Raw genomic sequence first — 15035 nt, 5'->3', positions numbered from 1 at the left:
TGTTTCTCCTTAGATTCGTCAACTGACCTGCTTTAGAGAAAATTCGCTCCGAGGGAACGGAAGTGGCGGGAATACATGAATATTTCAAATGCAATTTGTATAAATGCGAGTTATTTGTTTTCATACTCTTCCAATATAGCAGAGGATTACTTGTCCTCGGAAGCAGAGACAGTTCTAAATATTGTCGTAATGTTATTATATTCTCAGATGCAGTTGTTGCGATAAAATTTCATTTGTTTTGCTCAAAATTATCCCAGATTGATGGTTTTGCAGTTACATGTTCAAGCTGCTGTGTCTGTGTAACTTCAAGCTCATTAGCCTCTATAGTGCTATTTCTGAGATATGTAAGTTCTTCTATACAACGTTGTTGAGCATTTGCTGCATTACTATCGGTACCGAAAGCAAGTTTTTTAAAACGTGGATCCAATAGACAAGCTATTGCCACATGTTTATTGCTTTCTAGCATACCAAGTCGTCTTTGTACGACATCTAATAGTGTTACTTTAACTTGGGTTCCAATTAATGTTTCGGTATTCGTTGCATTTAAGTTGTACTGCAGTCCTCGTATTAATGGGATTACCATTCCCAAGGAAGGATATTTTTCGCCAGATAACTGTTCTGTAACTTCTTCTATGTTTTTTAGAATTTCAACGCACTCGGCTAATACTTTCCATTCGTTATTATCAAGGGGGTTCCAATTCCAATGCAACATCAATTTTTGTTAGAGCAATTGTAAGTGGGATTTTAACTTCACACAATCTCGCAAACATAATACTTATACTGTTCCATCTAGTTTCTATATCCTGTTTTAATTTCAAAATTGGCATATTCATTAGTTTTTGTTTTGCAGACAGAATCCCAGTACTTTTGGCTCTGTGACGGAAATGGGTAATTCGTTTTCGTGTCGTGTTCGTGGCTATTCGTTTACATTTTTGAATTACATTTTGCAAGGATGGATCTCCAGAAAGCGATTCTTTGACACTCAAATTAAGTGTGTGAGCAATACATGGATGGTGGTGTATTTGAAGACTCTGATTAATTGCCTTTTTCATATTTTGTGCATTGTCTGAAACTATTGTAACTATTTTGTATAGAATACAAAATTCTTCAAATACTTGACGCAAATGTTCTGCTATGTGTTCTCCAGTATGTGGACTTGGAAGTTCTCTTGTCGAAAGAACTAATGATTGCAATTCATCATTGTATACACAGTGCCCAGTTATAGTGATATAAGACTTATTAGAATCAGAAGTCCATGTATCTGTGGTTGCCGCCATATATTCCACATCGTTCAAAATCATTTTCAAATGTGTTCTTGCTTCTTCATAGTGTTTGCATAAGATAGATTGTTTAATTTTCTTTTGGCATAACTTACAAGTAGCTTCCTGTTCACTTTTGTCAAAATGAGTCCACACGTATGAAATACTTTGCCGGCGTTTCATTTTAAAATTTCACTAATATAAGCAGAGTCGAGTTAAATGCGTCATAGATCTTGTACGTCTCATAGAATAATGAATCAAAAAACTTTATAAAACTGAAAGCAATAATAAAATATAATTTTCGGGATTTCCCCGATTACTACAACAGTTTTCTACTCATAGAGACGGGGATTCCCTTAGCAAATAGGGTTACCATAACTTAATTAGTTTTGTCCCAATAATCGATTACAACCGATTATCTAAATAATAATCGATTGTGAATGATTTTTTGTGGAATCTATTAATCGATTATAAATAATCGATACCGCACATCGCTAGTCAACATCGTCATTATTGACATTTACGTATTTCAGAAATAAGTTTATTTATAATAACAATGGATCGTTTTGTTAATAAAAAGATAGAGAAACATACTATTTACGAGATATACCGAGCATGTCGGTTGTGTGGTGCGGGTGGCGGCTACAAAATGCCTATAATTCAAAGTATTGTCAACCTGGACGGTTGTGATGTGGTACTAAGGCAGAAAATAAGAGAATGTGTTCAAATTGAGGTAACCCGTGCTATGTTTATACTTATTAGAGCTTCTTTTCTATATACTCTATATAAAAATACGATAAAAGTAGCAGATAAGCATGCAATCCACCTGATGGTCAGTGGCTCTTACCGGCTACGACTGACAAACTCTAGACATGATTGCAGTCCTACTTGAGGTTGACCACACACATTGATAACTTTAACTATGTTGGAATGTCTCTTATAAGTATCTCTTCAAACCAGAACACAGCGCCACACTGCTGTTATAACAGTAATAATGTAATGGTGGTGCATTTTTCATTTATGCATTATATTTTTATAAGGTATTTAGATCGAAGTTGCAATAAAGCATGCAGTCCACCTGATGGTAAGGTCACTGTTGACATCTGTAGCCCATATGAAGCAGGCAACCTGAAGTTGATCACAGACTTATGAAATGATAAATGATTTTTCGCTTGCTTAATGATGAAGTAAAATACAAGAAAACCTACATATCTGGGAAAAGTACCTATCTGCACTTGATACACACAATACCATGCAGTCCTATACCTCCGCCACGATGCGAAGAGAATTCATGTAAACAAACCGATTTTAGGGTCATCAAAAATCTGGCACTGTAAAAATTACTAATTTCCTTGTTTTTATGTTTAATTCTACAGATAACCTCACAATTAAATTATATCCATTATTTCTATACCTCATTACATGCGATGCATATAAGATAACCCTATAAATAGGCCATGTCACGTGAATGCCAGGTTGTAAGAAGATTTGGTCTCATTTTGATTTGGTGTTTTAAATACAGTTGAATTTATTATACTTTTTACCAATCCACAACGCAGCAGAGTGGTTTGTGGGTTGGATATGAGTATCTACCAATTCACAGTTCATTGTAACAAGTGAGTTCATGAACGCATGCATGCATTGTAATATGAATATGCATTTATATCATCAAAATAGAATTTCACAATTCATTATAAGTACAAGAATTATGAATTTTCTTAATACACATTTGAATACGAATTAATAATAAATAAAATTTACGAGATTAATCTCGAAAACTAAAAGTAAAGTCAAGGTCAAATATTTATTCATAATATTGAATTCAAAGCAGACATAATGTGCCAAATAGAACAAGCAATATTGATAGAAAACCATTTAAATTTTACTATATTATTTGTAAAAAAATTGCACCGACGAAAAAAGGTTTTTGTTATACGCCCTTATCGGTTGCTAAGCAACGATTGTTGGTAAACATTCTTCTTCCAATTTGGCTGGGGTATAGGTGATAAGTGATCACTGAAGGAAGAACATCTGTAACCAACTCAACTCCATATAGAGTAGGTTCTACCTGAAGCCGATCACATGTTCCTACGTCGGTCCCACGCCCCACTTAGCCGGTCCTCATGTGTAAGTCAGTACATCCACACCTGCACACTGGCTCGCCGAACTGGTTCACAATAAACATAGAGGTGATGATGGTACCTGGTTGAACCATGCTGATTCTATCTTTGAGATTCTATTTTTTAATCTTTGATTTCTACCTAATAACAGTAATGTTAAACACTGCTGTGTTCTGGTTTGAAGTGTGGTATGGTAAGGGAGACATACTTTTCCGAGGCGTTTAAGCTTAGTCCTCATGGGGTAGCAACTCACCTATTACCAACCTCAGATAGGAATCTTATATTATATGGTGTTATTTACACATGTCTGCAGGCAACAGTAGCTTGATCATCAGGTGGACTGCATGATCATTTCCTACTTCACTAAAATAAAAAAAGTAGTTAGAAATTGATGTTTCTGGATGAACCAATTTAAAGGTGGTAGAACCCTTTGTGGTTCGACTCCAGCAGCACCACCGCCACACCTATTTCTGCCTAATAACAGCAGTGTGCGCTGCTGTGTTCTGTTTTGAAGGGTGTGGTAAGGGAGACATATCCGAGGCGTTCCAGCTTAGTCCTCAGGGGTAGCGGCGCATCTGTGGCTGACCTCAGGTAGGAATATCTAATTCTATCTGGGGTTGATTACAGATGTCCATAGGCGGCAGTAGCCACTTACCATCAGGTGGACTGCATGCTCGTCTGCTACTCCTATATTATAAAAAAAAAGAACCACACTGATGCTATCTTCGTTATTCTTCCAGGTACAACAGGATGATAAGATGCCTCCGTTAATTTGCGAGCTTTGTGTGGACAAAGTGAATGATTTCTACGAGTTCCTGGAGATGTGCCGGCAGACAAACAAACGGACGAGATTAAGACTTGGATTGCCACCGCAGATGATGCCTTTGGGAACGGTATGTGACCATCTCTCTAGTGATCGTTTCTTTCTGATAGTAACCTATATTGAATGGGCATGATGACAAATTTTGAACTCCCCTTCTATAATGTAGCTACATGTCTACTGATTCCAAAAATCGTATTATTTCGGCAATAAATTCAGTATTAACGGAAATATTAGCATTTTTAAAACTAATTCCGTCTTTCCGTTATATTTCTTTTGTGTTGCAATTTATCTAAATAAAAATGTTTCTTTCTTTCTTTCTTTCTAATTTTGAATTTAGCGTTTTAGACAAGATGGCCGACTGCATTATTTTACACTTTTATTTTATTGAAAATATGATGAATCCTAAAGTTTTTATTAAAACTGGGCTATTTTTGAGAATATATTGTTTTTAAGTAAATCATTTATTCTTCAATTTTTTAATACTGTCATCATGCCCATTTAAAAAGAATAGAAAAGATAAAAATCTTTTTAGGGTTCAGTGCCCTAAGGGTAAATAGAAATCCTATAACTAAGCATCTGCTGTCTGTCCGCCTGTCACAGGGCAGTCTTGTGAACTGTAACAGATAGACACTTGAAATGTTTACATACTAAATACAAATAAAAGGAGGTTGCCTTATGAGAAACAGTTTCCTTCTTTTTTTTTGGCTTTGTCTTTTGAATTGGATTAGGTAGACAGTTCAAATTTCCACAATGCATTTACTTCTATGGCTGCCATTCCAACTATACCGTCTACAATCTACATCTAAGAAACTTATCTCCAAAATGTTCCTTCCTCCACAGCCTGACGCCGGTGACTGCATCCTGGGGGTGACGGAGCCGATCTGTGTCTATGATGAGGACTCCAACGAGCCACTGTCAGACAAGAAGACCAAGGTGCTGAAAGGTGGCAAGATCAAAAAGGAACCAGAGAAGAAGGAAGTCAAGATTGTGGTAATGTATAATACTAGCTGTGCCCTGCGGTTTCACCCGCGTTACAATGAAATAACGCGGGTGAAGCCGCGGGGCACAGCTAGTTCTAAAATATAAGTAGCCTAAGTTACTCCTTCTTACATCAGCTACCTGCCAATAAAAGTCCCGTCAAAATCGGTCCAGCCATTTCAGAGATTAGCCAGAACAAACAGACAGACAGACAAAAATTGTAAAAAAGATGTTATTTTGGGTGTATGTACTATGTACCGTATGTATATTCATATGCATGTAGTAAAAAGCGGTTATTTCAATATTCAAAACAGACACTCCAATTTTATTTATATGTATAGACTAGCAGTCTCCGCGTCTTCGCCCGCTTTTTGTTCAATTATAATAGAATATAGCCTATAGCTCTCCTGAATAGTGTAGCTTCCTGATTGTGAAAGAATTTTCATGATCGGTTCAGTATTTCCGAAGATTAGCCCTTACAAACAAACTAACAAACAATCGTAGTTACAAACTTTATAGTCCCTGCCAAACTGCTAGTCCGCTCTGAAGTTGTTGCGAGCAGGTGTAGTCATACAATTTGCTATGGCGACGCGATTCATTATATTTAGAGCGGACTTGCAGTTTTACACGAACTATACCTCTTTATAATATTAGTATAGATGGAGTACTGTACGGTGTTGATTAGTTGTTGGTGTTGTCATAATTCAGGCTCATAAGATTTTCCACAAGCGCCCTCGAGAAATTACAAAAAAAAAAATTATAATGCATGAAGACAGTTTTTTTTTTATAATATTGTAGTAGTACACAAGCCTGCAGCCCACCTGATGGTTAGTGGCTACTGCCGTTTGTGGACGTTTGTAATCAACCCTAGTAAATGTGTATGCAGTCCTGATGGTAAGTAGCTACTGCCGCCCGTAGACTTCTGTAATCAACCCCAGATGGGATTAGATATTCCTGACCTGAGGTCAGCCACAGATGCGCCGCTACTCCTGAAGACTCAACGCTAACGCCTCGGAAAAGTATGTATTCCTTACCGCCCTTCAAACCAGAACACAGCAGCGCTACACTGCTGTTATAACAGAAATAGGTGTGGCGGTGGTGCCGCCGGAGTAGAACCACAGATGGTTCTACCATCTGTAAACTACGAGTAACCTGTAAACTCGCCACAAGTTACATGAGGTACACGGATGCATTGTTACCCTGAAGGCTAATGGATGAGTATAAGGGTCTCCTTACCACGAGTTAAAACCAGAACACAGCAGCACTACATTGTTTGTCCTTGTAGTCCCGGGACCAGAATAGGGCTACGGTATCCCCTGCCTGTCGTAAGAGGCGACTAAAAGGGGGCTTCCGGGGTTGCGGGCGGCAAGAGTGGAAGCTCGAACCGTCCAGCAAGCGATATCGGGAAGGACGGCAATATGTGTGTTCGGGTACCGTCGTGTACATCAAATGATGTGGCGAGCGTTATGCTCACCTGGGCGGAGCCCGACGGGGCAACGCGCTAAGAGGACTCCGGTTGTGTACCTTTGGAGATCCCGGAGTCTTCTACGCAGCGTCGAGGACGGCCACCGGGTGGGTTTTAGTACGGTAAGAGTCCCACATAACCCTGTGTCGCTCCCACGGCACCGGGTACCTATTGAAGATATCCCACTCGATAACAAAAAAAAGAAACTACACTGTTATAACATAAATAAGTGTGCTGTGTCGTGGCCGTGTGGTGCCGGCTGCGAATAGCACCACTCCCTCTCTTCCCGTGGATGTCGTAAGAGTCGACTAAGGGACAAAAACCAGGAGATGGGCAGCAGCGTCTCTCTGTGATTTTACCACCATACTGCGGTCACCAACACGCACAGCCAAGCGCGGTGACTATGGCAACAACCCCCAAGGACGCCCCCCGACCAGGTGGACTGACGACCTGAAGCGGACGGCGGGTAACCGCTGGATGCAGACGGCCCAAGACCGGTCGGAGTGGCGCAGACTAGGGGAGGCCTATGTCCAGCAGTGGACTAGTAAAGGCTGATGGATGGAAGTGTGACAGTAGAACCACATGTACCATATTAACTTGATTTCTCTGACCAACAGTTGACGAACAACTTAGGTCGCGAGTCGAGATCTAAACGGCAGCCGAGTCCTCCGCGGTTGCGACGTGGCGGTCGGGACAAGGAGAGCGACAATGTCACACTCAATAAATTACAGATATGTTATTGTTTTAATAATAAAAATCTGTCATTATAAATACTTGCAGGATAATTAGAAGAATTATTTATACAGAGAATTTTATACAGAGTGAATTTTTCTAATAGGCCTTCAGGGCCAAATCCAAAACTATAAGGATTAGTGAAAAATGCTGAAAAGAGTTGCGAAGCCGATTTTGATATAAACCAAAACTGCATTTATCATAACATTGTCAACCTTAGTTTGAAGGTGGTAGCAACCACTGCGGTTCGTTTCCGGCACCACCGCCACACCTATTTCAGTTATAACAGCAGTGTTAAGCTTTGCTGTGTTCTGGCTTGAAGGGTTTGGCAAGGGAGACATACTTCTCCGAGGCCTTCTAGCTTAGTCCTCGTAAGTCCTTAGTAGCAGCCTTGGGTAGGAATATCTAATCCTATTTGAGGTTGATGACAGATTTCCATGAGTGGCAGTAGCCACTTACCATCAGGCGGGTTGGAAGTTTGTCTCCTACTCCTATATTATATAATTATAAAAGAAACCATTCCTGTCCCACTGCTGGGCACGGGTCTCCTCTCAGAATGAGAAGGATTAAGTCATAGTCCACCGTGCTGGACAAGTGCGTATTGGTAGACACAGGTAGACACGTTTACACACTTCAGAGATTTTTTAATATTATGTGCGTATTAGAAATTAATCATCATTATTTTTTTTTCCATCTTTTATGAGGTAATTAATGTTTATCATTAGTGTATTTTTTTTTTCAGTCGAAGAGGAAAAAGTCGTTATCACCACCGCCAAAGTCAATTTTGAAAAAGGGACAAGACAAAAAGGTATGTTTTATTATTTATTTTCATTTTTTTTAAATAAATTTCATGAGAATCTTGAAGGATTCTATTGTGGTAACATCGCCAAACCTATTTCTATTATGACAGCACTACTACTACTACTAGGTACTAAGGCTTTTATTTGGGGTATTCCAATTTAGTTCTCAGGGGTAGATTGAAAGAAAACTCGATTAAAAATTAAATCCATTCATTAAATTAAACTCTGCTATTTCCTAATTTTCTTTCATAGATATGTAACCAAATTCATGTTTGACTCTAATCTTATGTCAACTATGTTTATTTAAGAAAAAAAAAAATAAACATTTTATACAACTGACACGTACTTGACAATTATAGGCAAACTACCTTAGTAAAGGCAGCTCTGCCTTCCTAAAGGCACATGTTGTCTTAGTCAAGGCATGGTTTCCTTTATTAAAGGCATGCACTGCCTTATTAGAGGTACATTCTGCCGTAATAAAGGCAGGCCATGCCTTAATAAAGGCACATTTTGCCTTAGCAAAGGCAGATTTTTTTCCTTAGTAAAGGCACACTCTGCCGTAATAATGGCAGGCTTTGCCTTTACAAAGCCACATTTTGCCTCAGCAAAGGCACTGTTTGCCTTAATAAAGGCACACTCTGCCTCAGTAAAGGCAGTGCAACTACAATATATTTCTATGTTACAGACGGAGAACAGTCTGCCTACATTATCAAGACTGAAACGGTCACGAGAGAGGGACACTAAACCAGAGTTACCAGCTAAAAGAGTCAAGTAAGTGTGTCTCGCTGTCCCACTAATGGGCATGGGTCTCTTCTCAGAGTGAGATGCTTAGGCCATAGTCTACTAAGTGGTAGTAAGTACTAAGTGGTGGTAATTAGTTAGGAAGGTGGTAGAACCCTGTGTGGTTCGACTTCGGCGGCACCACAGCCACACCTATTTCTACCTAATAACAGCAGTGTTAGGCGCTGTCGTGTTCCGGTTTGAAGGGTGTGGTAAGGGAGACAGACTTTTCCGAGGCGTTCCAGCTTAGTCCTCAGGGGTAGCGGCGCATCTGTGGCCGACCTCAGGAATATCTAATCCTATCTGGGGTTGATTACAGATGTCCATGGGCGGCAGTAGCCACTTACCATTAGGTGGACTGCATGCTCTGCAGTCTTTTTTTTAAATATAATATTGGAGTAGCAGATACTCCAATATTATATAAAAAAGATGTAGACTGTAGGTAGACTTTATACATCTTTAAAAAGTTTAAAAAGAACTTTTGGGCGTGTAGGTTTTTTCATGTTTTTTTTTACCGTTAAAGCATGTTATAATTGAATTCTAATACGCATATAACTTATAACACAATTTTAAGTTGTGAAATCATTTTTGCTGTCTTTTGTAATCGAAGCGTGATACATTAGTGGATACAGATGTATTATTACAAATATGATGATGATTGTGGGAGAATATATTGTATTTTTGGAATCCATTCTGGGCGATTTAATACTAGTAGAGACCGCGCCAAACTGCCAGTCCGCTCCGAATATAGAAACGAGTTGCGTCGCAACAGCAAATGGTAGATATCAGCGGGACGAAGACTCCCCGCGGACACATTACGGAGTATTGCTTGTGGTTGTGTTCGACCGCATTGGCTCTCTGACTACACCTGCGCGTGTTAGAAAATCCCTAAGACCCATGTTAAAATATATCAGATAATTCAATTTATTTAGGAAAAGCTAATGATTTTAGAAATATAGGTACGTAGTCTATGTATTTTTATTAATTGTGTAAGGGATGTCTTTAATAAAAACAATAATACCTTCATAAACTTAGGGTTTATTTTTAAGGTTACATAACACCTTTACATTTGTTACGAAAAAGAGAACTTTAGACTTAAACAGGACATAATATCTTAATATTATATTATTATACATTTACAATGACAGAGTAATGGAAGGTAATTAGAAATAATGACCAGTGGTCTAAACTTTAGACTTAAACAGGACATAATATCTTAATATTATATTATTATACATTTACAATGACAGAGTAATGGAAGGTAATTAAAAATAATGACCAGTGGTCTTACTAAAACGTAAACCAAAAAAGTAGTATAAGTAATACTAAATAGTTAGTTTTAAAAAATAGCAAGAACACAATAAATAATTCAAAAACAATTAAATTACAGAGGAATATAACAAATATTAATTATTACATACCTAATAGTCAGTACACACTACACAACAATTGATCAAAAACACAATGAAAATAAAATTATATTAAGAAGTACTTAACTTACGTAAGTGCGGCGGAAGTCCAAAAAGTCGCTTCCCTTTATTTTCCTTCCTTTTTATATCCTCTGAATTTTACACACACATCTATTGTGTATAATAGCCAATCAGCATCAAGCATAAGTTATATTTAAATTGTTTGACAGTCCAGTATCACAGCTAAGATTCTTAATACAATAATTGTTTTAAAACATATTTAGATTGTTCTTATACATTTTGTTATTAATTTTATTTGTGTTTTAATAGCATAAAAGAGTTTATTTATGAATTACCATTATCCAATCAGTGACGAGAACCCCCTTGACCAATCGTAGATTTGATGCAAATCAACCCATGAACTATACTCATTGCACATTTTAATTTCTATTTTAATTTATTTTTCTTTCTCAACCTCTAAACTAAAATTACTTTAAATATTTTATTTTTTTAACATTTTAAATCATGTCTCATATATAGTAAATAATGATAAATCATAAATACATAAAAATCACTTGAGGTAAATAATCATTTAACCTTCTTAATAATAATGTAAACATTATTATAAATAGTACTGTATATTTGCTGATACATATAATTAAATAAGACATTTTTTAAACATTATTACATAATTACATAAGTTATAAAGTGCTGATTTTAAACCGGAACTTCGTTCCGAGTACTGTAAGGATCTAACCCTAGAGCCATCTAGTGTCGAGTAGGATTATTTTATTTCGATCAAAGCAGTGATAAAAATTGTAAGTGATTGCTAAACTAGTGCCATCTAGTTTTAATTGTTTCAATCATTTTGATCAATAGAAAGCTACAAGTTATCGCTAAACTGGTCCCATCTATATTTTATAAATACAAAATGTTTAATGACTATCAATAACAGTTCCATTTGATAATTTGGTAAAACATTTTACAAAGCATTAAAAGGAACTCTACTTATAAATTGTCACGCGCAACTACTTCAGAGCGGACTAGAAGTTTGACTCGGACTATAATTAACTAAAGGTATTATATTAATATATTCGTTACCCGTTCAGGATATCCCTAAAAACGCTACCCCCGAGACAGAAGAGCTCCCCTGGGCTAACATCCCCTAAGCAGGAGAGCAAGCCATCCAAGGACGCGATATGCAGCATATGCAAGCAACGGTGCAAGACCCCGCAGGCACTACTGGCTCATATGCGGACTCATACTGTCACATTCACTAATCCTAAGTGAGTTTTATATGTATTTTTTTATAATATAGGAGTAGCAGACGAGCATGCAGTCCACCTGATGGTATGTGGCTACTGCCATGCGAACATCTGTAATCAACCCTATTAGATTAGATGTTATTTTAGATATTTCTACCTGAGGTCTCGGCATCAGATGCGTTACCCCAGAGGACTAAGCTGGAACGCTTTGGATAAGTATGTCTCCTTTACCACACTTTAAACCAAAACATAGCAGCGTTTAACACTGCTGTTATAACAGAAATAGGTGTGGCGGTGGTGCCGCCGGAGTCGAACCACAAAGGGTTCAACCAACTTCAGATCCACATTTTCATCATATCATCATGTCCCTGGTGGTTTCCCGCTACTCGTCAAGAGCGCCACACGTTTCTGAATCACGCTATCGAAGTTTTCTCAACATATTGCATATATACAAGCAAAGAACTGAGACTGTAGGGTGATTTACCTTACAAAACTGATTTCTGTGACTAAATGTGAACGTCATACATAATACTCACTCTTATCAAAAAATGTAACCAGTTTTGACAATTGAAATTGTCACTGTCATCTATTTTCGTGTTTGAAAAATATGAAAAAATGTAGTTTTTAGAGCATTTACGAATGAAACGGTATTTCTCCGCACTTTTTCTTTGATTTCGTGTTTTTGCACTACGTAACTGCACACGTCGGCATTGTTAAATTACACCATGACAGCAATTTAAGCTATTTAATGGCTTCCTTCAATTACAAGGAGGTGAGATATCCATACTTATCTATGACTTCATATGTTAATTTTCCAGGTTAGCGTGCAACGCGTGTGGTGAATGGTATCGCAGCCCACACAGACGGCGGCCCACCACCGCCGGCACCGCAGCGGGCTGCCCTACCGCTGTCGCCGCTGTGTCACCACACACCGCACGCTGACGGCCTACGACGAGTGAGTTGCCGCCCATGGTCATCTGTAATCAACCCCAGATAGTATTAGATATTTCTACCTGAGGTCGACCCCACATGCGCCGCTACCCCAAAGAACTAAGCTTGAACGCCTCGTAAGAGTATGTCTTTCTTACCACATCCTGCAAACCAGAACACAGCAGCGTTTAACACTGCTGTTATGAGGCAGAAATAGGTGCGGCGGTGGTGCCACCGGATTCGAACCGTAACCACCGGTTCTACCACCTTTACTCCACACCTAATCCTGTGTTACACTAAGTTATTTGCTACTAAGGTCATACCATTTGAGGATTAGCTTTACATATATGTAGATGTAGATTAAACTTATTTTGAAAATCTTTTTTTTTATAACGAAACTTCTTGTAAAGTAAACGTAGATTATTGAGGTTAAAATACAAAGTATTTTTAATTTTCAATGAACTCCTGCACGATTTTTACCTAATTTATTTGAGAACCGCCTGCCGAATTTACTTTTGAATACACCCGTTATAGACATACCCATTAGATATCCGATTACAATAAAACACTGTATTTTTAAGATAAAATAAACAAGGCAATGAACAAGATGTTTATGTTTGTTTCTTTTGAATAACTTAAATCCTTACAGAAAACTTCTTAGATTTGTCTAGTCTAGCATTAATAATTAAAACTAACGTTGAATTGAACTTATATTTTTCTCTAAATCTTGAACAATTTTCTTTAGACACGGTAAGTCATCGGATTATTATCACTTGAGAGAAGTCATTAGACTTTGTCTGTGGATTCTTTGGAAATGTCTAACACTATTAACGATAAGATGTCGTGTATAGTCTGCGCCAAACTGCTAGTCCGCTCTGAAGTTGTTGCGAGTAGATGTACAATTTGCTAGGGCGGCGCGACTCATTTCTATATTCAGAGCAGACTAGCAGATTCGCGTGCACTTCGTTCCCATTTGTGAACTACATAACTGCATGTCTGTTTACTATTCTTAAAAAGATGTATTCTTTGGCAATAAAAATAAAGTCCTTAAATGTTGACAGTCGTCCATATGCTGAATGTGCTTGTGGACGCCGGCTGACTTACATACGAGGCGACAATGATAGTCCCCAGAAGTAAAGTGCATCTGTGATCGATTTCAGGTAGATCCTGTTCTGTATGAGCTGCGTCATTAATGTCTATGGGCGACAGTGGCCGTGGACAGTAAATACGTTACCTGCTTCAATTTAAAAAAAAGTGTGTGTGTGTCAGCTACGACGCACGATTGGAGTTTACTCCTTACGAATGATAATTATGATATATATCGAATAGAAAAAAGGGTAGGTAAATGAACGCATCTGCTAAAATGATAAGAGAAACAAACATATATCTGTAATTATTCGGATTATTTATATTACTTCAATAATGCGTATTACATAAAGTATGTTACAAAATAATATAAAATAGCGCCATCTAGTGGCAAGTTTTATAAATTGTAAGTTTGCAAGTTTATCAATCTATGTATTTTGGTGCCAAATATTATAATGGTAACTTAATATAATTGTTTATATTAAAGTAAATTTTAATATAATATAATTATTTAATATTTATATTTAAAACAATGTTAAACGTTTTATAACTTAAAACTCAATAATTATAATTTCTTTGCCATCTATAAAATATCCTTGTTGCAATTTACGGATGAAATTTATATGAGACTCAATAAACATGTTATTATATGTAATTTGGATTGTTTCTGAATGTTTTATAATTCTAGAATTCATTTAAAACGTATTGATATAGAACGTATTGATTGAAAACGTATTGGTATAGAATTCATTTAAATCGTCACTTTTCCGCCACGTCTTCCATTGATAGCGAAACAAAAGCAAAAACTTTAAATCAACTTTCACATTTTCCCAATCCAACTTCTCCTTTATTTTCGTTTAGTCAATTTTCGGATCGTGATGTCGAGAAGGCAATACTCTCCATACCATCAAATGCGGTCGGCAGTGATTGCATTAGCCGGAAAATGATCATTCCTCTCCTTGACATACTTCTCCCTTCCATTACGTCCATTCTAAATAATTCCGTCCGTAAAAACTCCTTCCCTTCGACCTGGAAAGATGCCCACGTCATCCCTTTACCCAAAAAGTCCAATCCCTCCGACCTTGGCGATTTTAGACCCATATCTATACTTCCTTTCCTATCTAAAGTCCTTGAGCGCCTTATCCATCAACAGCTTAGCTCTTTTCTCTCCGCTAATGCTCTACTTAATCCTTTACAATCCGGTTTCCGTCCAGGTCATAGCACGGCTACTGCATTGCTAAAAATCACTGATGACATACGCATGGGGATGGAAAATCAACAGCTGACAGTGTTGACGCTGTTAGATTTCAGCAATGCGTTCAACGCTGTTGATTTCGATATCCTCTTGGGGGTCTTGCGTTCTCTCTACATATCTCCGACGGCTATTG

At 37.7% G+C, this 15035-nt stretch overlaps 1 protein-coding gene across 3 annotated transcripts; it reads left to right on the top strand.

Annotated features, from left to right (window-relative positions):
- Positions 1 to 1761: 1761 nt before the first annotated feature.
- LOC140746685 (uncharacterized) lies at positions 1762 to 13169 on the top strand. Of its 3 annotated transcripts, none has more exons than XM_073078793.1 (8): positions 1762 to 1992; positions 4120 to 4272; positions 5043 to 5192; positions 7263 to 7376; positions 8120 to 8185; positions 8863 to 8948; positions 11476 to 11652; positions 12450 to 13169. In XM_073078793.1, exons 1-8 carry the CDS (start codon positions 1816 to 1818, stop codon positions 12571 to 12573), a joined length of 1047 nt encoding a protein of 348 aa, XP_072934894.1. In that variant the 5' UTR covers positions 1762 to 1815; the 3' UTR covers positions 12574 to 13169. The 3 variants fall into 3 exon arrangements, with proteins under 3 accessions (XP_072934894.1, XP_072934895.1, XP_072934896.1); XM_073078794.1 differs by lacking the exon at positions 12450 to 13169 and adding an exon at positions 11658 to 12443 and having other exon boundaries at positions 11476 to 11602; XM_073078795.1 differs by lacking the exon at positions 11476 to 11652.
- Positions 13170 to 15035: the final 1866 nt, after the last annotated feature.

Source organism: Epargyreus clarus, unplaced genomic scaffold (assembly GCF_041222505.1).
Source record: "Epargyreus clarus isolate Ecla_fem2 unplaced genomic scaffold, WU_Ecla_fem_2.2 ptg000013l, whole genome shotgun sequence".
NCBI lineage: Eukaryota > Metazoa > Arthropoda > Insecta > Lepidoptera > Hesperiidae > Epargyreus > Epargyreus clarus.
This window is presented reverse-complemented; position numbering and strand designations above follow the sequence as displayed.

What these genes read in the sequence shown, in the direction of transcription:
- LOC140746685 (XM_073078793.1), top strand. Translation starts at nt 1,816, where the DNA reads ATGGATCGTTTTGTTAATAAAAAGATAGAGAAACATACTATTTACGAG. An exon ending in TCACACTCAATAAATTACAG is followed by an intron (nt 7,377 to 8,119) that starts ATATGTTATTGT and finishes TTTTTTTTTCAG; the next exon opens with TCGAAGAGGAAAAAGTCGTT. An exon ending in TTACCAGCTAAAAGAGTCAA is followed by an intron (nt 8,949 to 11,475) that starts GTAAGTGTGTCT and finishes TTACCCGTTCAG; the next exon opens with GATATCCCTAAAAACGCTAC.